Source organism: Lonchura striata, chromosome 5 (genome assembly GCF_050655825.1).
Source record: "Lonchura striata isolate lonStrDom1 chromosome 5, ASM5065582v1, whole genome shotgun sequence".
NCBI lineage: Eukaryota > Metazoa > Chordata > Aves > Passeriformes > Estrildidae > Lonchura > Lonchura striata.
In genome coordinates, this window is record NC_140707.1 from 8740780 (window position 1) to 8762555 (window position 21776).

Below are 21776 nucleotides of genomic sequence, written 5' to 3' on the forward strand. Positions count from 1 at the left end.
TGCTGATATTGAACAGTTTTACAAATGGCAGCAGGTCATATTCCTCTCGGAAGACAAAATTTTCTTCCTTCAAAATACATTACACCCATATTACCTTACAGATTTAATCCCATCAACTATTTATTATATTCAAAGTTAACAGATTTTTTTACATACCTCTTTCTTTTGTTCATTGCAAATTTTAGCATACTGGCTTATGTGATTGTCCAAACTAACAACATTGCTCTTCAACTGCAAAGAAACAAATTAGAATTTAAAGGCAGCTCCTTCATGTGTTCATGCATAATAAGCATGCTGTGTTTATGTACTACATAGTTACACATACACTATGTTATGAGGAAAGAGATTAATAAAATTCTGACTTGCACAATGAGAATATGACAGCTTTTGCTGTCATCTGTTGCACACCCATGGCCAGGACATTTCCCTCAACAAATCAAGAATAATTTCATTTCCATATGCATGCACATTTTGCAATTATTCAGATTAGTTTTACTATTTAGATGTCTGTCTTGTGCATTTTATTATAAAAGCTACCATTAAGTATGCAACAAATGGAAACTACAGTGAACCCTGTACAGTGAACCCAGTGAATCACAGAAAAATAATTAGGAGCTGCAATAAAAAAAGATGATGAAAAATAAAATTAAGCAATAGAGAGCAGAAAAGGACATTCCAGTTTTTAATTTATCAAGACAATCTTGCTGAGCTTCTTGACTCCAGCTGAATTCTACCTGTACAAACCTGGATTGGCTCTTGTACAACTGGTCAGAAATGTCTAATATACTTTTCAGTTCTCTGAGAAAGTAATAGCGAAACAGTGGAAAAGGATGTGAATTCTACAAGCTTTCCAAATTTCATGCTCACAAAACAAACTGTTTCAAACTGGCAGCATCATCTCATTAAGGAAGTTATGCTGCTTTTAGGCCAGATCTAGGATTTACTATGTCTCCGCTACACCTATCAGTCAGATAAGAAAGAGCTGACTGTAAAGAAAGAAGATGCAACAGAACAAATTTTTGAGTCAGAAGGGAAGCAAAATATAATATTCCAAAAGAAATTATTTTTCTTTTAATACTACCCTATTGTACTTTGACAAGAGATCAGTAAAAGCAATATACGCACAGAAGACTTGATATCCTTTGCCCGGTTTGCATACTTCAGAGTATTATAGGTATCATCATAAAACAAAGAAGATGGGCTAATAGCAGCTATCATTACTGTTCTGCAGTTTCCTCCAAGAGAATCCTTCAATAAACGAGTAAGTTTGCTGTTTCGATAAGGAATGTGTTTCTTGCTCTAGAAAGAGTGATAGATATTTGCATGGTTTAGTTAACTGTACTTTAAATAAAAGTCTGCTTCGAATTTCAACAGTAATACAAAACATGACAAACAGCCATGAAACTTTTCTTTGACATAAGCAATTTTTCTTTGAAGTGTCTGTACATCTTAAACAGTTTAAGTCTCTTGGAACTGTTCAGCACCCTTCCAACATATGTATTAGCTAAGTTACCTTCTGATGTCTGGATATGTAACTCCTATTTCTGTGATGGGACAACTAACAGAAAAGGTAAACTACATTAAATTACTTTCAGTTTACAAAATCATCCACATTGGAAAGAACCTCTAAAATCCCTCTAATTAAATTCTGCTGCTCAAAGCAGGGTCAGCTAAAGTAAGATAGCAAGGATTATGCCCAGTAGAGTTTTGATTACCTCCAAGAATGGAGATTTCACACCTTTCCAGGCAACACATACTCTGCTTTGTGAAGCTACAGAATTTTCATCTCATGATACCAAGTTTGGTCACTAGGAACCCAATCTCATATCAAGTAAATCAATGTGATTCTTCCATACATCTGTGGTACAGATTTTTTAACTCCACCTTCCCCTCCAACAAGATGGTGATGAGGAAATGCAGCATCAGGAAGGGAAATTAAATCTGATTTTCTCCCAGCATATTTGAAGGAGGAATTTGCTAGTTGAGCAGAAGGACAAAAAGAGTGTTATGGTAGACAATGGACTTCACTTATGCAAAGGCTCAAGTTTTATCATTCCTTGTCTTGAGCTGGTGAGCCAGATCAGGAGACTGACTCACTGCTTTGAGCAGGGATGTGTGTGTGTATGGATGTATGTGAGATCCCAAAAGAACAACTTGGAAGAGGTGCTGTTTTGTCCTACAAAAGCTGCTCCCCCCTATGATTAAAGGTTAATTGTAAGGTTATTCATGTACTTATGCAAGCTTCCCTATAGATGCTTCATTTTGAAGAAGCTAGATAAGAAAAGCAGGTACCATTCATCTTTGATGCTATCCTTAGGCAGCTGCACATCATTTTTGATATTTCTCACTCACTGGGACTGTCTTTCAGCTATCACAGATACAATGGTGGAAAGCCTTAAGACAATCTTATATGAGAATGATGATGTGAGCAGCATCAATGTAACCCAAATTATTCAGTCAGCTGATCACTTTTTAAAATGTTTTCAGAACCCTAGGAGGCCAAGACTGCATGGGCACGCAGCACATACCTTTGGATCTGCCAGGGCATTAATGACATTTCCAAGAGCCAGCAGTGACCGGTTAATATTTGTTCCTTCCACAAAACGAGCCCCCTTGGCACTGGTTGCATTGGCACGTTCAGACCCTGCCAGGTCAATGAGAGACATTTTGGCAATACGGATGTTTTGATTAATGCTAGCTGTTTTGTCTTGCTGCCGAAGGTAAATCTACAATTAAAAAAAAAATAAGAAGAAAACAATTAAAAAGTGACCACTAACCAATCTAAGCAGTAAATTCATTTCATAGTGCAACAACTGTTTTAAGACATTTGTATTGGATCTCCTGCCACTTTCCCTTCACTTAAGTGGAGCACAAGGTACTTTGTTCTCTCACATCCTGCTGCAGAGGATTAAGCAACCAACTGGCCCAGGCTCACAAAGCAGCAATGATAAGTGACTTTTTTTTACAGGAAAAAATTAATTTCACAGCTCTTGATTCTTCTGCACCAAAAATGCATATCACACTCCTGAACTTTAAACTGAAAGAGGTGTTCCTTTTTCAAATGCACATTTAGGAGTACACCATAAAGAGATGTATAGGGATAAACCAGGAAAAGGCTGACCTTTCAGTGATTTAGATTTAATTGTATCTTCCATTAATAGGAAACAATACCCATTTACTGCTGTGAATGTACACTCCAGGATCTTTTCAAATGTGATGCCTCCTGAAGCCATTTGCTCCCCTTCACCCCATCCTTCCTGAAATTTTCATGTACAAAGATGGACAAATAAATAAATGCTTCTGCTTCCTTCTGCTGGTGAATGTATTCTTTCGTCAGGTTTATAAGGAAGCAGGCAAAGCATGAACATACAGTCAGTAAGAAGAATCAAAGTTATCCTTAGATGGCTTTATACTTTCACAGTATCTATTTCTGCTTCTTTTGTGTTGAGTGCCCTGCCATTTGTTAATACGGCTAATGGTTACTGACACATTCATGAATGCCCTTCTGGACAGTGAATTAGGAAAGAGCTGCCATGAACACAAGGCGACTGACTAGTAAAAACAGTATCTCACTACCTCTGTAGCTTTAAGTTTTGTACACGAGAAGTGAAGTCTTCATAGTACCTTGTAACAGAAAATAAATCGACAAGTATTGTGAAATAATAAAATAAAATTAGTATGACTTGCCATGAAACATAAATCTATTTCAAACAGATATATTTCTATATCAAACAGTACAACTAAGTTCAGTTGTACTGCTTCCAGTATAATAGACAAAAAAATAAGAACCTCAGGCTGGGAACATGCTACCAGAACAACACAGTAACTATCATTAATGAAGGAGGGAAAGGTAGGGTGACAGCCAAACTGTGTTATATGACTCAAGCTTTTATAAGAATTCAAAAGATACAGGAAATGCCCCAAAGCAGAACACTCTCAATAGAACAGTGCAGCAATTCAGATTTTCCTCTCAGATGCAGTAATTGCCTGACCCAGATAGATATTTCAAACCTAAGACATATGGTACAGTAAAGCAAAACTTGCATCTGTAAAATCAGCTAAGAAGGTCCTGGGCCAAGACTTACCAATTTCTGAGTCAGGTTATTTTTAGCTTTTCTTATTAACTTTATGGGATCAGGATATTATCTGAAACTATCTCTACAAAAAAGCAACTCTTAAAAAATAATAGCAACATTAAAAATGAAGAGCAATCACGACAGCACTGGGGATTTCTCATGCTTACATCTCTGAAAACAAAGACAATTCCGCTATGCAGAATGTCACAGATTTGTGGAAACAGATGAGAAACTCAAGAGATTTATTTAATTGCTTGCCGCTTGTAGAAACGTACTGAGAAAAAGCCTGCCAGATAATAAAATGCAGAGCTTTTTCCTAAGAAAAGGTGAGGGAGATAAGAGATACCAGCAAGTAAACAACCAGAAATCAGCAGCTCACTCTGATCTGTCTGCAGCACTGTACCTGGAGCCTTTCTAAAGGCAGCACACATCCCTGACAATGCACCTCTCAACCCAAACCACTTCAAGAGAAGTCTTTGTGCAATCCTGTACAATGCAGAGCAAGGGCAGGCTCAGGGGAAATTCAAAACAGGAAGGGCAAGTGCAAACATAAGTTTAAGGTATATAGGAAAACAGAAGCTTTTAGAATGGCAATGACTTTTGTTCTGTTCCATACTTAGAAGCTGTCTTTTTTTAAACTTTCTTATAGTTATTTCGCATTGTGTAAGTCTGTAGATACTGTTAAAAACTTCCCAACAGTTAAGAGCTCTAATGCAAAGACCAGAATCAAATGTACTTTTATATTTTTCAACCCAGAGTGGAATTGAATAAATCAAGATACTGCTTTGCAGTAATTAACAGCAAATCGGGGAAAAAAAAAAAAAGACATTGTTGATAACAGGACTAGTTTTTAAACACCACAGGTGTATTTAAAAAGAGAAGACAGAAGAATAAGGCAGTGTAGCCAACCCTGAAAATCTCTGGAGAAGTCTTAAGTTTTAGCATATTTGTACAACTCATTCAAAACTCCTTTCTGAAAACTAAGAATCATCACCTCACTTTTCTAAAACTTGATCCATACCAGGATATTAGAAAATCACTTTATTATCAAAATTAACATTAACTAAGAAAGTAAAACACAAAAGTACTATTTGAGATTCTTAGTTTCTAGTCAGACATAAACTGCATTCTGTAAATTATTTTTTCCAAAGAAATGCTAAGCAACATCATGATACCAAAAAGCATTAAAAAAACCAATAACAACTTTCAGTTTTTAAGATTACAATATGCAAGTCTATGAGTTTTAAATTACCATTTTACATAAGCTATTTCCTCTAAGGAATATAAGTTAAGAAGGTATAAGTACATATTTTATATATAAGTTCAAACAACTGGAATTCGAGATCTTGTCACTGAATTCCTTTTTTCTAACATAAACATTGAGAACCATTACACACTTCCAAGGAAAAAGGAGTAACAAGAAGAGTAAACTGAAAGCCTTCAATCCTCCCTTCCCCAAACTGAGGTTCAACACCGTTTAAAAGCAAAAGCTTCCATTGTATTCATCTTTAAACAAAACCTGCAGCTCCCAGTAAAGACCACTGTTGACTGGCTGTGTCATCTTACCTGAAAGACAGCATGGGACCGGGAAGAGGAGGCATTAACATCTGTGGGATGCTGGGTTCTATTTTTGTTTCCATAATCCAGCATCTGAAGGATCTCCTCTGCTGATTTAGGCTTTAAGAGTAGAACACATAAATATATAAGTTTCTTTCCTTTTCCATCCATTATAGGAATACACCGATTCGAAAATACATTTACTTTAACATTTGCCTTCAAAAAAAATTAAACTTCAAATTTTAGCTACCTAGAAGTAAGAAATTTCCTGGTTTTGAATTGAGGCACGTCAAATATTCTCAGCTAAAAAGCAGTAAGGTATGAGAAGCAAGCACTTAAGTGCAGCAACTTAAATCAGAAAATATTTTTAGATTGGAATGTCTGGACTTAAATTAGTATACCACTATTCAATGCTTTACTACAAGAAAAGTCTTTTCCTCACAAGACTCAAGGTTTGGGAAGAAGTATGTTCACAGAGCTAGGCAAGCTTAGAATATTGTTTCCTGTCACAGCACGTAACACACACAAAGCTGCAAGAAAATAGGTCCACAGGAATGGATATTCAGATTGGAAAACTAAATTCTATCACTGACCTTACCAAAGAATTGCTGTGCTGGTCTGGAAAAGTAAGTTAACATGGAACTCTTAAAACATGGTTATTTACAAACAAAAACAACCTTTAGACTTCACAGCTGTGTAGAGCACTCCAAGGTGGTAATGAAGGCAATGCCAAGATATTTTAGCCCAAAAACAAATCTTCCAAAATCTGCTGGATAAGCATCAAGTCAATGTACCCTTTTGATATCAAAGACTGAATGCTTCTATATTTTCATTCAACAAGACTAGCAGGTTTTTTTCCACAATGTACTTTTAACTAATTAATTAGATTTTCAAGTTACTGGTGCTTATTGCCAGAAAAAAACCCACTAGGAAATGATCAAATTCCATTAAACTCTCACATAGAACAATGGGAATGTTCTCAAATATCTCAAGCACATTTTAAGTTTCTAGAGATATTTACACACCTGATGCAGTGTCAGACCTTGAACTACCACCCCTTGCTGGCCATCCTCACGAACAGCCAGAGGTCCAGAGTTGACCAGCAGATCACGAATCTGTTCATTGTAAACCTTTGAAAGGAAATGAAAAAGATATTTTTATAAAATATTCCCATAGCTGACAGAATTAAATAAACAGAATTCACCAGTCTTTTTTAATACTCCTTTAGGACAAAGAAAAGAATTCTGGCTATAATTTTTTTACATTTTCCCCATACCAAGCTTAAATATTCAATTCATATGATTTCTTTTTAGATTTTAGGAGTAATTATTTTTAGTAAATAATCTTTATTCTTTATTGAAAAAATTACCTTTTTTTACAAAAAAACAGTTTTGCAACAAGCATGAATGCAAAGCATTTGGTTTTCCCCATTGTGTATCACAATCCCTACTTCAGTGACATTTCTTAGTTCAAACCTACTTCTGTTAAAATTTTTAAATCTCTTATTTCTTGGTCTGTAGAAGCATATGGCAAGGCAAACTTTCCCCATCTCCTTCTACCCCTCCCAAGTACCAACTAGAGTCCATTAAGACACTGAAGGAGCTAAAAAGATAACCATTTGACTAGCACCCTTCAGCAACAGTGCCAAAACATTTATTTGTAAAAACAGAAGACCATTTTGTGGTGCTTTTTCACAGTATTACAGGATGTTACTGTGAAGTCCTAAAATATTACCCTGAAATGATATTTCCTTGTACACATCAACAGATGCTCAGAGGCAAGACACAAATCATGAACGATCAGTAAGTATGGTAGAAGTGGTGGTTTTTGGGCAGCCTCCTGTAAAACAGTGATAGGTGCCTAGGAACACCAATCACCAACAAGGAACACCAACAAGGCAGTTCCACTCCTATAAGGACACCTTTTGTCAAGCCCCAGAAAGGACCAGAGGAAAGCAAAACCAGCTTGTCTTTACTTACAAATATGACTTATTCAAAGCAACATATCAAATGCAGGAACTCACCTCTAAATAAGAGACAGCAACATCACATGTTTTATCATCTTTTATTTGATCCATGCGTTTATAAAGTGTGACCATAGTTAAATACATGACTCCAGGATCTTCAGGAGAACCTAACATTGTGTGAGTCTTTCCAGCTCCTGTTGCACCATATGCAAGCACTGAATTTCCCCCAAACAACGACAAAACAAAAACATGTAATTTATTTGTAAGCTAATCAGGAACACCAAAGACAAAAGAACATTTATAGTCCTCTGTCATTCTGCACAACTGTTTCATAAATAGATAGTTTCTTACTTAAACTTTACCTTTCAGATCTCTAATTAGAGATGTTTCCAAATAACATTTTTGAATTTTCAGTTCAAAATTCATTCACTGCTACGTCACATTAAAATATTATTTACTTACTCTCATAACCCTAAGCCATCAACTTATTGCTGATAGGCATTTCAATTCCTCACCAGAGTCCAGCAGCCAATTAAAAAGCCCCAAGATCTTAAAGAGTTCATAAAGCAGCTTATGTCATACACTCAGTGACACAACTGCTTCTGCTTGAATAACTCTAGAGGACTCCCATTATCACATGTATTTTAGATAAAATTCCGAAGTCTATTATAACCTTAACACAAACTTATTTTTAAAATGGAGTAGAGCTATCTAACTTCTATATGCTAAAATGTCAGCCTTTCATATCTGTGAATTAAACCACAATGCTTTATTTCTATCTCAGGCTTTTTTAACGCTCCTGCGGCTATCGGACAGAATGGTACAAATGTTGAGAAATTCCCGTAAGTTTTTTAATTAAAGAAGATAAATAACAAAGTTACCTGTACAGTTATATCCATTTAGGAAGCCATCAATTAGATTTTTGGTAGTGTGCTCAAAAACTTCCAACTGGGATGAGCTGTCATCAAAAATGGCATCAAACATGAACTTCAGGTCTTTCCTTTGTCTTTTATTGATATCCCTATGGATCACTCTCCTTCTGCTGAAGAAGCCAACCTCTTCCTCCTTTGGGTCAAAGACCAGCACGTGCTGGTCAATGACACGCACCACCCTGCTGAAGCTGCCCTGCTTTTCTTTCTGGCTCTCTGGCCGGACACGGACCACCACTTTGACATGGCTGCAGACATCTTCCCTGGCTGGAGTCATCCGTCCTGCTCCCCAGCCTCACGGCCAGCACTCGGTCAGATCCAGCAGCTGAATCCTTTCTGCAATTCACACAGAGGACATTTATTTCAATATGAGCCTTCACTCTTTCCAGCCATTCACACATTCGGTCAGGGCCCTGTGCTGGGCCCATCCCTTGACATGGGACTGCCCCAGGCCAGCGAGGCTTTGGGAAGCTCTGTAAGCGCCCCAAAGGATGACTGAACTCAGCACAGCTCTCAGAAAGCCAACCAGCACTGCCCCAGGGAACTCTGAAGTTCATTTCACAATTCAAATACTCAATGCCCTACAGGCTTCCCTCTATAGCAGACCCAGCTTTCAGACCGGACACCACGTTTCTGTGGGCTAAAGCCAGCAGCCTTTCCCGTGTTGCCCTCCCTGGACAGACACAGCCACGTCGCAGGGAGCGTTGAAGAGCTGAAGCGGGATTTAGGTGAAGGTGCCCGGCACGGGCCGCAGTGACCGACACGAGCGGGATTTCCTCGCATATCCCATTTCTGCGGTTCCCAGCGGCGGACACGGCGCAGCTCCCGCTGCCGGCCCAGGGCCGGCTCCTCTCCCGGCCGAGCCGCTGCCGGCCCGCCCGGCTCCGCGGCAGCGCCTGGCCCCGCGGGCCGCTCCTCCCCGGGGCACGGCGCCGGGCCGGGCCCTGCGGCCGGAGCGCTCCGGGGCCGGCCGCAGAGCCGCTGCCGGGCTCCGCCTGCGGCCGGGGCTCCGCTCCCCGTGCCCGGGGCTCGGCCGGCCGTGCCCGGGCCGTGCCCGCTCCCTCGCCGGGCCGTGCCCGCTCCCTCGCTCCGTCTCTCACCGGGCCGTGCTCGCTCTCTCGCTCCGTCTCTCGCTCCGTCTCTCCCCGAGCCGTGCTCGCTGTCTCGCTCTGCTCTCCCCGAGCCGTGCTCGCTGTCTCGCTCTGCTCTCCCCGGGCCGTTCCGGGCTCGCTCCGCTCTCCCCGCGGCCGCACCAGCACCAACCGCCATCCGCCGGCCGCGGGATTCAAACCCGGCCAGGCCGCGCTCCTCGCCTTCCCATTGGCTGTGGCCTGTGACGTCACCGGAGCGCCGGCGGTAAGTGCGTGAGGCCGGGCGCGCGGGGGGCGGCGGCGGGGCCCGCGGGGAGGGAAGAGAGGGCGCGGAGGGAAGGAAGGGCGGCCGGCGTGAGGGAAGGGCGGCCCGAGTGAGGGAAGGGCGGCGCTCCCGGGGCGGCCTCTGCTCCGCGTATCGGTCCGGCCCGGCCCGGCTTGGTCGGGGACAGCCCCCGGCCGCTCCTCCCGCTCGGGCCCGGCGCGGGTCGCGGCCGCTGCTCCGGTCGGCTCTGACCGAAAGTGCTTCGGGCGGGGATTTTGTCCTCGCTGCTTTAGCGCAGGGCCGATCCCGGGGCGGCAGCCTGCAGTGGGGCCCGGTTCCCTTCTGGCGAGCACTGTTAGAGAAATGAAATGAAATCCGGCCGGCGTGCTCGCCGCTGAGATCTCCCGTGGGCGGGAGGCCGTGGCTGTGAGCGGAGTCCCTCGCGTCACCCCCGGGCCGGGCAGGGGATGGTGGCCCTGGTCCCGTTCAGCCGCTCCTCGCCCTCACAGAGGGGCCGGGACAGAAGGGGAAGGGTGGGAAGGCAGAAACAGCGGCTGAGGTGGAGAGAGTTTCACGGGGGAGTCAAAGGCTGTGCAGGCAAGCAGAGCAAAACAAGGAATGCCTTCCCCTGGTCCAGCCATCTCCAGGAGAGCGGGGCCCATCGCAGATAACAGTGGTCACTTGGGAACACCAATGCCACCACCCCAGTCGTCCTCTTCCCGCGTTTCTGTCCGGATTACCGTGTCCTTTGGTCTGGAATATCCCTTGGGTGCATCTGGGTCTCCTGCCCAGCTGTGTCTCCTCCGTGCTGTGCCAGCAGAAATCCAAACCAGCCCCAGCTCAGCTGCTGGGGAGAAAATTAACTCCAGCCCGGGCAAAACCAGCAGAGCACACCATGGTCATAGATGTGTTTTCTGTAGGCACACTATGGCTTGTGGTGAAACACACACCTGCGTGTCTGCCCAAAGCTAGAGTGAGGTGCACTTGCAAATTTAAGCTGGGGGAATTACTGTAAAGTCCCTGTAGTCTGTATTGGAAGCAAAGACTACAAATTAGATTTTACCAGTCTACCTCACTGCTCAATGAAAAGTCAGTTGCAGTAAGTCCACACATAAAGAAAATACCTGAAATATGTAATTACTCAAAATACAATATAAAAGTCTCAGAAAAACACTAGATGAGATATTCCTATTTGTGTAAAAAGGTTTGGAGAAATTTCTTAACCCACACCACTGAATCACCTTTATGTCAGGCTCCATCTGTAGAATTCTTACTCATGTAAATAATATAGGGCTTGAATTCCTGTTTTCTCCAGTGATTTTTAAACCTTTGCATTTCACTTGAAAAAGAGAAAAAGGGAATCTCAGAAGCCTGATTTTGCCATTTCTAGCAGTGTGGAAAGGGGCAGACATAGAAGGAGAGTATTTTTTGATTGAAAGAATATGTAAGGTTGTGAGATGATATGAATTTCAGACTTTATCAGTAAAATTAAATGTGTAGTATTTAACATGTATTAAGTCATGCTGCCCATAAGAATATTGGCTATCCAAGAGATTTGTCAATTTTACAATAATAGAACTGCCATAAATGAGACCATAATTAAAACCTTATACTGAAAATTATCTGTTTCTAAATTAGTAAGTGTTGGAATCAAGGATCAGTTTCCCAAAAATTTGCTCGTATCTGAAGCAAAACATGTTGCCTGCTCATTTGTGCAGACAGATAGAAGCTACAGAAGGTAGTAAGTGATGCTATTTAACCCAGCAGGGATGAAACAGTTACTGAAATTGAGAAGAAACGATTTGTGATTTCATGGCCATGCTATCAAAATATCTGAACAGTCACTGTGTGCACCCAGACAGTGGCATTTGGAGTGAAGAGGTGAGGCAAAGACAGGAACAAAAGGCTAGGAAGTGGCGGTGGTTGTGGGCGGGAATTGTTGGAGATCTTTGGGTCAGTTCAGGGGAGCATAACCCTTGAGCCTTGCAGCGTGGCATCAGTGCAGTTTGCCAGAGCAGCTGTACCACCATCCCTGTTCAAACAGCCCACTGACCTCTCCAAGCAGCAGAACAAAGGATTAACACAGCAGAACTGACAGGTAAACCTTCCCATTTCAAGTTAGGCATGTTTCAGTGGCAACGAGGGAACAGAGTTAACAACGAGAACTGAACCCACCTCTCTATGGTCTGAAAGTTGGTGGGGATTCCTCCAAACAGTATAGTCTCCAGTGAGAGACTATTATGTTTCTACACAAGAGTGAGAGGCAGTTATAAATAATTATAGCATATAATATAACATAATGTAACATAATATAATAAATATAGCTATATTAACAATATATATTATATAGTTGTATTAGTTTAATATATAATACTAGTATATATAATTCAATATATAGTATTACATACAATAGATATAAATAGATATATATACTATACTTACATATAAAAAATACTATTTATATATAATATTAGCTTTAAGTGTGTATGGTCACACTTTATGGAGTGTGAGACATTTCTGCATGTCCTCTGATAGAGCTAAGGGTAAGAGGTCAGCACATCTATTTTTCTTGGTGAAGGCCTGTTTAAAGAAAAATCTATGTTATGTATGGCAAGACAAATGAGGGTCTTTGCCTAGCATGTGGATTTAGGTTTCCACTTCATTTAATTCTGATGAATTTTTAAATTTCTGTTTATTTTCACAGCCAAAAGCCTGCTTCTATAATATATATCCCATAAAACCTGTCCATAGTCTCTACAGTTCATAATTGAGGAATGAACAGGAAGAGATGAAAGACAGCAAAATAGGTTACTGGGAAACTGATGATTTTTTAAAATAAAATTAGTATATGTTAAATTAAAAGTAAGAGACATTAAAGAGAAAATGCCAAACTGAAATAAAAATGGTCAGTGATGACTAGGAAAGCTATCAGATGAGCATAGTAATAAGACATGTAACTGACAATAAAAATGGCTGAGATTAAATAATGGGAAGTGAATTAATGAGAGGAAAATCTGCTACTCTTCCCAAAGGTAGAGCTGGAAGCTAAAGAAACAACTAGTTATTTTAAGTCTTGGAGAATAGGCAGTGGAATTATTGAGGGTGTGAAGAGAGTGTACTGACGTGAAAATAAATTTTGGGAAAACATTACTGAAAATATTAAAGCAAGCTCTTTTATGGCTTCAACAATAAAGATTAAAGCCAGCTTGTCCTGATTTCAAAGTTACCTTCAAGGTTGTACAAGTAGCAATCCCATAGAAAGCCAAATGAATCCGAAAAAATGTAGCCCTTCTCTGGAGAAGAGGCAGGATTGGTGTAGAGAAGGTCACTGGTCCTAGAAGGTCCATCCCCCTTTCTCCTCTGAGCTGCAGAAGGGGAAGTGGAAAATGCAGTTACCTGACAGCTCTACTGCCCAGACAATTGAACTAGTAGCAGATCCAAAAGAAGAAAAAAAAGGTGTCTCATAACAGCCCAGCCCCAGACTGAGCAAGAGCAAAGGACCAAATCCAAATTCCACAAGTATGGAAGACTTGGAAGATTTGAATATTAGTTAATTTAATTTCATGTCATTTAAGATAGCTGTTTCAGGCACGTGTTATTCACATGAAAAAAGTGTTCTGGTGATGGGACTATTAAACCCTCTGTTTTATATTTCTTATCTGCTGGGATGTTGTTATTATTAGTATTACTGCTACCAAATTCACACTGTAGAAACGTCAAACATAGCAACAGAAATTATGACCTAGGCCATTAAGAGCAGAAAAACAAACTTTCCCTGAAAACAAACATTATTCAAAAATTTTTAAAAATGGATAGAGGGAAGAAGTGAACCTAGACATGTGTTCCACTTCTGCACATAACAGAAATACCAGGAATAAAATTACTAAGAATATGTCCAAAAGGTGTGGTGCTGAAAAAGAGGAGCCATAACTAAAAATTTTTTTCCTGACTTTTGTGATGTCATTTTAAATTTTAGTAACTTAAAAAATGCTTTATTAAAAATATCCTATCAATCACAAACTATCTCACAAGATACCCTCATGATTTTCATACATCATTCTTCCCCCTTACCAATGTTTCCTGCCCTTCTGATATTGTCATCTGAGTGTGGCAATTTGAAGCATTTATGGCAATATGCTGTAGATGCACTCAGGTTAAATAACAAACTGAAAAACCTGAAAGCTTTTTATCCTAACCCAGGCAACTCCATGTGCAGGTGTGTTGGCACAACCAAAACTGCGGCATGGGGTCAGGAGCAATTGTCTAGAAACAAAAGACTAAAATTGGCTTTCTGGCTTAAAAGAAGAAAGGATCCTATCAGAGTATGCAGGTAGGAAGGCTGTATTAAACAGAGATGTAAATAAAAAAAATATAAATATATTATATAAAAAAAGAATCTCTGGCATGTCACAGAAATACTCATGAATAAAAGGAAAAAAAAAATCTTCCTTTATAATGTTAACAGTGATTGTCTAGTATGGCTCTTAAAGTCTGGTTCTTATGCGCAGAATTGGTTAAACAAGAGAAAGAATGGCCTTGGATTCTTGCCCTTTATTGGCCTTGAACATCACTCAGAGAACAAAGATAATAGACTTCTTCACCTTGTCCCCTTCTTTTTGTGAGAAAGGACATCTGCAACATATTTACAGAAAAAAAATGATGCACTATGCAATGAAAAAAACTCTTGATATACGTACATGGTAGATAAAATAATTTGTGGGCTGCAGTTATACTGGAAAAGTTAGCTCTTCAGAAAGGATGATTTGTTGTTTCCTATGCCTGTGTCCTGGTTCTGGACAGGACAGGGTTAATTATTGCAGTAGGCAGGAGAGGCCATGGCCAGAACCCAGAGGCAATTTTATAGCACCTCATGTCATTTTCTGGGCATGGGGAAAGGGTCCTTTCCCAGGGCAGGGCAGAGTGGTGGCAGTCAGATATTGTTTGTGGTAGAATGGTGAGAATTCCCGTGGGAATCCCTCCCCTCCCTTGTGCACTTTTGCTGTTTATTTGTTGGTTACTTTTTATTTTCTTATCCCATTGCATTTCCTGTAAACTGTTCTTACCTCAGCCCCTGATCTTCGCCTTCTGTGCTTCCCATTCTCCTCTCAGTGCCACACAGGAGTGGAGTGAGGCAGGGAAGAGGGAGTGAGCAGTGCATGTATTGGGGTGGTTCCAGTGGGAATACCAAGTTCAGGAGTGCCATTCCAAAACCACAGTGGCCGTGTGTGGTGCCCTGTGTGGGTCATGAAGGGTTGAGGTGACAACAGATCTGCCCAGAGCAGGCTGGAAACAAGCTCACTGTGTTGCTTGGTGTGTTCGTGTGGCCATGGCCCCTGACCCTGTGTATCTTTCCATTCTTGCACTCTGTGCCCACCACAGTGCTCCTTGTCCAAGCAGGGAGAGGAGTCAGGATTGCTGTGCTGTGGAATATCAGTTCATGACCTGGTGACAGCAAGGGCAATGCAGGTGTTTAGGATGTGTGTGCAGTGCTGCTCCCCTGCCCTTCCCTCAGGTACCACCTTTGGGAGTCCATTAATGATCATATCCAGTGTGTGGATCCAGGGGAGGGTGATTTTCCCCAGCCTTTTACCTCCTTTTCCTCCTTCAGGCCTGTTAAAACAGCTTTTGAGACTTGAGTTCCCTTTGGATGTTAAGGAAAGCATATTCTTGTTCCTAAGTCTTCCAGGTCCAGTGGGGTCTGTACCATGTTTAGAGTAATGAAAGAGATTTCTAGGGAGATTTGCCCCAAGAGTGGATAGACATGAGTGGCATGGAATTTGGGAGAAAATGGCCCATCTTTTGAAGGATTGTTCTGCTTCAGTGGTTTGGAAATTTACCCCTGAACAACAGGACCCTGATAAAGTGGCAGAATATTTGAAAAGAAAAAAATGCTGTGGCAGTTCCATAGAGGCATGGTCTATACAACTCCTAAACCATGACAGACTGGATTTTTTAGTCTACTTCTTCACAATCTTTGATATATATGTACATATTAAAGAGTTCTTGATGTACATGTAAGGAAAAGTATGAATTACTTGAATTCACTGACATGGGAAGGTGTAAGAGGTTTCTCTACTGTCTCTAAAACTTTCAACAGCCTTTGACCAGTTAAAGCACCTTGACCTCCTGGCATAAGTGTTTACTCATCCACACTGTGAACCAAGTGGGGAACTGATCTCACTGACCGGTGTCCAGCAGAGAAAAGAATGGGTTTGAGTCGGCTGAGCTCCTCAGCTGCACAACTAGCTGACCCAGCACACTGGAAGGGAATGAGAGGAATTAGCAGCTGGAGGTGGAGCCTAGTGCAGCCTAATTAAACCAGCACTGCTCCTGAAACATATGTACATCCCAGAGCAGCCTCAGGCTTCCTGAGCATTGATTAAATGTTAGACAATACCACAGTGCTGCAGCTTACTTTGCTTACTTTTTAGCAGATCGCTTTTCTCCAGTATACATTTTTGGACATGATTTTTAGGGTGTGGACAGCGATGAACCCTGTAATTTTCACAATGTTAAGGTGTGTGCCATAGGATTATATTTGCCTTAATTAAACTAACAGTTTAGATATTAATGTTTTAACAGGAATATTATTCATATGACTGCAAGTTTTAAACACGTTTGAGTTGCTTTCAGGTTTTTTTTCTGTGCAGCTGTTGAGTAAATTGAGAAAGCGAAACTAAAAGGAGTGTATTAAACAGGCACCCAAAGCCTGTGCATTCCTTTGATGACATGTGGAACTGATAACTGCACTGAGAACAAAGCTGGGAATGCCTCAGGATGCAGTAAGATGAGCCAAGAAAGTGAAATATATAATCCTTGAGAAAAAAAATGTCCTAACAAGAATACACAGTGGTATGATTTGACCGAAGGAAGCTGACATTTGCAGGGATTTAAGAAGAAACTGTAAGAACTCTTCTCCCTGGTAGTGCTGGGACTTGGGATATTTTCATGAGACTTCACATATTTTACAACATGAAATGCCTTGACTCAGAGTTACCACATTTTTTAATATTTTCCTTTAAAACTCAAAGGCAAGATGCAATAAATCTTTCAGACTACTTTTCCAAAAAATGAGATGTGTGTGTGGTGTGCATGCCTGAAGCAAGAGGCATAGCCTTACTAATCAGGGACAGTAAGTAATGGTACCTATTAACCGCTGAATAATGGGACACATTCCTCCTTCACTGACCCCTTATTTGTTTTTAAGAAATCTGCCTAAAAAGAAGTTTAAATGTTCAGCTGCTCATCTTTTTGTCTTTCTGTATGTTTAATGAAAATGTGTGCTTCTGTATAATTTTGTAACAGACATTTTTATAAAACCTACCAACATTGCAACTTCCTACTCTATGTAAAATTAAAATAAATCTTGTCATTTTCTATCATAATACTTGTCTAACACGTGGAAGGGTGAGCTGCTGCACCATTGGATCTTACACAAACCTTAGGTTATATTGATAATTACAGGACTCTACCACATGACCCTTCAGGGCACAAACAGGAATAGCTGTGCTAAGCTCCTGCTCTAAACTGCCCCTTGGAAAAGTTGTTCTTTCTCCACCGACTGCTCTGAGAAGTGAGGGAGATTTATCCTATGCTATAATTAGCTGGTGTGCATTCCTTCTCAGTACCAATGTCCATCAACATCAGTCAAACTTCTCCTCCATCTTCAGCTGGTACAGTGCGATTTGTGAAAATATCTCACATTAAGAATTCTGCTGTATTGCCTGCTTGGTAGAAAAAGAGAGATTCATAGCCTCAATTCATAATTCCCATTTAAAATTTAATTTTTAATATTAAATATGTAATCTGCTACCCATAAATAATTCCCAAATGTTAGTGAAATAATTTTGTACACTGCTTTCAAGTACCTGGTGTGATTCTTGGAGTAGTCCTGTGCAGGGCCAGGAGCTGGACATCAGTGATCCTTAGGGGTCCCTTCCAGCTCAGGATGTTCTATGCTTCTACAATTTGAATTTAATCTTCAAAGTAAAACAGGGAAATGTGTTCATATCTGGTTTGGAGGGTAAAATCTTTTTGAATGCCCACAGTATCCATATATAAAAGTATATAATTACTATTTCAAGCAGCCTGGGAAAATACATAATTGGTCACATTGCAGTATTGAAACTAAAAGAAAAATATTTAGGTGGAATTCTTGAAACCAAATTAACTTTTTTAGGAAACTTAAAGAACTTTCTTGTTGCGCCTGAAACATCAGACAAAAAAAACCCAATACACAGAAATGGATTAAAGCATAATCTAAAATGTTTCATGTAAAGCAAAACAAATCAATGCAACTACCTAAATCTGAAGAGAAGATCTTAAGAACTCTTGGAAAAGCAGGTGGGATGAGAAACCAGGACTGAGCCTGTCAAACAAAGAACGCAGAGCCCCTGAGCTGGACTCCAAGACAAATCTTTCTAACTGGACATGTTGTCAGGCTTGGGTGGGAAGAGGCAAGCCGGCCCTGGCAAGGACAGTTTTGGAATCCTGGTTCCGTGGGCACTGCTCCCAGTTCAGCACCATCTTTTCAAACTTTCTCCTCTCCACTCATTATCCACCATGTTCCTCTCAAGCTGCTGCTTATGAAATCATGTCAGCTCCATCAATCTGCCCTGAAAATAAGTCTGTGGAAAAGAACTCCACAGGACAGGAATGAACTGCTGACATCACGGCAAGAACAGCCTGACCTGCCACTCCTGCTGAGAGAAAGAGATGTAATAACTTTGTCATAAATGAGCAAATAATTGTTGATGGTGCTTTTACAAGGGCTCAGTTCTCAACAAACGAGTTCTACACAAAGCAAACAGAAAGAGCCATTTAATTTAGTTTTCTTGGAAGAGATTTCATTGATTGAACTAAAAACATGGTGTTTACTTACACCTTGTGTTTTAAAAGAGGAAATACAGGGTTTATGCCAATATTGTATGTTTTCTGCTTTTTTTAATGGGAAAACTAATGCAAATTTTTGCATTTGACTCTGGCCTTTCTACCCTGTAATAAGCTGAGTTGGCACAAACCAGAAAGTTAAAATGGATTAATAGTTTCTTCTGAGTTAAATCTGAATGCTAATAGAAACGAAACATGTTAATTTTGGTAGGTAAATTCCACACATAATAACTCTTTGACCCTGGGGGGGAAAAACAGGGTGAAAATACAATGCAAATTATTCAACTTTGAAGGCTGATTTTCAGACTCTAGAAACTTGTCTTTTAACATACCCTGTGGCAATGAATGTCTGAGGAGATAGTGCAAGTGAAGAAGATCAATAAGCTCCACAAGTTCTCTGGATGGACACCAGAAAAGTTTGTATTTACCTGAAATGGGGCTGTCATTCATAAAGATGGAGTTCAAAATTTCCTGTCACTGAACGTTCCTTACTGTCTCCCCCAGGTGACTCAAATGTTTCATCTTCACACAGATCATCTGAGTATCAGGGGAAGGGGGAGAAAAAGAAATTAGGTACATTTCTGTTAGATTTATGGTTTTTTATCCATTTAAAATATTTTTTTTGTTGAATATTTCAACTTATGTGGAAATAATACTAAAACAGATGATAACAGGAAAAGCCTAAGAGGGAATCCAGATAACTAGGCTACAGATATTTTCTGGGAAGAACTGAGGAACTCAGGCAGCAATCCTTATCCATCCCTCTGGACTTATAGGAATTATAAAGAACACATTATTCCACTTCCATTCTATCAAAGATTTTCTCATATACTAAGCTGATCATGTCTTAACCCAAAGGACTACCTAGATTTACCATTATTCAGTACCTTACATTGCAGTGATAACTAAAACCCCAATGTTGAAGAGCTTTTCTTTTTTCCAACCAACATTCCTTTTTCTCCAAACATGTACGTACATATTTATTTGAGTTTACAGATTTATGCAGTCCAAAGTTATATGAATGCATTTCCATTAAACGAAGCTATCAGCTAAGAAAAAGAATTTCAAAACTGCCTCAGCAGTGTATTCAGGCAGAAGAAGAAATAAACAAACAAAAATACTCAATTAATGGCAACACTTGAAAGCCCAGTCCACGACTTAGAAGGCTGGGGATAAGAGCACAAATCTTATGTCTAAAACTTTTCAGGATTTTGTCATCCTTTATGCAAAGGCTAAGACAAACAAGAGATGACAACCCTGCTCCTACTTAGCCTGAAGCAATACTTCTGCCAAACAGGCACTACCCAAGAGCACTTTGTACAGCAGGGCTGCACACCAGGGCACAGACCAAGAACACGTTTTATGTCAAGTGCTCTGCAGCATCATGCTACTTATTTCTTTTCCAGTCTCACATATTCATAACTACAGCCCAGCAAAACCCAGTGATGGCTGGTCCATTGTCACACTGCTGCTGTGGGGGCAGAGACCCTTCTTCCAATGAAGAAATTCACACACCAGGCTGATTCTCCAGTGTCAAAAGTCAGTTTCTTTACCAGCTCATGCAGCTAAGCAGAACACCTGAACTTCAGTGAAAACTGGGAATGTACAAGAAGGCCTCAGTTAAACATGGTGAGACCAGCAGCAGCTCTGTGTGATGCCCAGTGTGCATGCATCCTTCCCTTGTGGAAAAGGAGAGGCAGCAGAAAACTGAGGTACTAGCACCTCAGCAAAAAGAGGGTTGGAGGTCCTCTGTCCTCAGCTCCAAACCTGCCCATTTTCACCATCCTGAAAAGCTGGGACCTGAGTCAAAATGCTGCCCTTTGAGGTGGTTATCACCATGTTGACTGAGTTGCCAAATGACTAGAATAAAAATAATAACTACTTGTATTTTGATAAGTGTATTAATTACCAAGTAAGAAAAAGATCTGAGAAAACAATCTTTTTCTTAGGAGTTACTGTACACTGGTTTGTGATTGTGTGAGGAATACAGGCAGCTCTCTTCATGATCATACACTTTTTAAGTGACACAAATCCAAGGACATGCATGCCAGTAACCATGGAAGAGATACATCTTTGCACTTTATTTGGGACAGGACTGAGATTACCAAAGGAAATCACAACTACAGCAATTCATAGTAGCTATCTCATAAAGCAGACTGCACCCTGGGCACACAGGATGAAAATCTCACCTCCTGGTTCTGGAAAACAGGCTCATCCATCTGCAGGTTCCTCCCTTGCAGCACAGCCATTCCCCTGCCACACAAGGACAGAAATTCTGCTCCATTTCCATTTCTGGGGTGGTGCTCGTCAGCAGCTGCTCCTTCTCCCCGTGCTTGTGCCACTGAGCTGACCCAACCCTGTCCCCAGCAAACTTCCAGGTGTAGATATTTTATGTGTGAGTTTAATAAAGATATTTCCATCAAATGCAACGTGCCCAGCAGAGGAACAGCTTGTGTAAAGCAATGCACATAATCTGCCGTCATCACAGGCCACTCGGGCTTTGCTCTCATGGTTACCATGATATCATCACAGTCCCTCAGAGTGTGCACTGCCTTCTGTCTCACCACCAGTGTCAATTATTAATGCCTGCTCATCATACCAGCACATCATCCAGAAAGGCCTTTTCTGTCTTCCTGTGTATCTTAAATAAATAAAAACCCTCTCTCGTAATTTCTAACACAAAAGCACGTGTTATAAAAGAAGTGTTCACAGATGTCCTAAAGAATTTGCCTCTCCTGGATTAACTGGTCTGCTAATTACCCAGAACGAGAGTAGTGAGTATTTATCACAGGAGGAGAGATAAGCAAGGCAGGTGGGAAATGTTTACACAGGCCAGATAACCGAATGTTCCTGTTGCCAAAATAAACAGGTGCAGGTTTTATTGAGGCAACAAACAAGGAAACAAAACCAAACAAATACACATTTGATGAGGAATATTTCTGTTCCACAAAAACAGTACCCACAAAGTAAAACAAAAGATGCTCTCTCTCCTGGTGGCAACAC

The 21776-nt window shown here is 40.7% G+C and overlaps 2 protein-coding genes across 5 annotated transcripts in view; one reads left to right on the top strand and one right to left on the bottom strand.

The window, feature by feature from the left end:
* Positions 1 to 9860, bottom strand: part of KIF18A (kinesin family member 18A) — a 30342-nt gene extending 20482 nt beyond the window's left edge. Inside the window, exons 1-8 of one of the 4 annotated variants that reach the window (XM_085581224.1) lie at positions 9792 to 9860; positions 8481 to 8864; positions 7657 to 7814; positions 6659 to 6763; positions 5643 to 5753; positions 2529 to 2726; positions 1126 to 1299; positions 157 to 231 (exon numbers count right to left, since the gene is read on the bottom strand). In XM_085581224.1, the coding sequence (XP_085437350.1) occupies positions 157 to 231; positions 1126 to 1299; positions 2529 to 2726; positions 5643 to 5753; positions 6659 to 6763; positions 7657 to 7814; positions 8481 to 8805 (1146 nt within the window). In that variant the 5' untranslated portion in view covers positions 8806 to 8864; positions 9792 to 9860. Of the gene's footprint in view, positions 1 to 156; positions 232 to 1125; positions 1300 to 2528; positions 2727 to 5642; positions 5754 to 6658; positions 6764 to 7656; positions 7815 to 8480; positions 8865 to 9562 lie in introns of all 4 variants that reach the window. The other 3 variants (XM_085581223.1, XM_077784397.2, XM_085581225.1) reach the window with 3 other exon arrangements.
* LOC146767218 (uncharacterized) lies at positions 8965 to 20444 on the top strand. Its single transcript, XM_085582354.1, has 4 exons — positions 8965 to 9003; positions 9130 to 9256; positions 9334 to 9884; positions 20180 to 20444. Exons 1-4 carry the CDS (start codon positions 8965 to 8967, stop codon positions 20294 to 20296), a joined length of 834 nt encoding a protein of 277 aa, XP_085438480.1. The 3' UTR covers positions 20297 to 20444.
* Positions 20445 to 21776: the final 1332 nt, after the last annotated feature.

What these genes read in the sequence shown, in the direction of transcription:
- LOC146767218 (XM_085582354.1), top strand. Translation starts at nt 8,965, where the DNA reads ATGGGACTGCCCCAGGCCAGCGAGGCTTTGGGAAGCTCT. An exon ending in GCGAGGCTTTGGGAAGCTCT is followed by an intron (nt 9,004 to 9,129) that starts GTAAGCGCCCCA and finishes TTCCCTCTATAG; the next exon opens with CAGACCCAGCTTTCAGACCG. An exon ending in ACGTCACCGGAGCGCCGGCG is followed by an intron (nt 9,885 to 20,179) that starts GTAAGTGCGTGA and finishes TTTCTTTTCCAG; the next exon opens with TCTCACATATTCATAACTAC.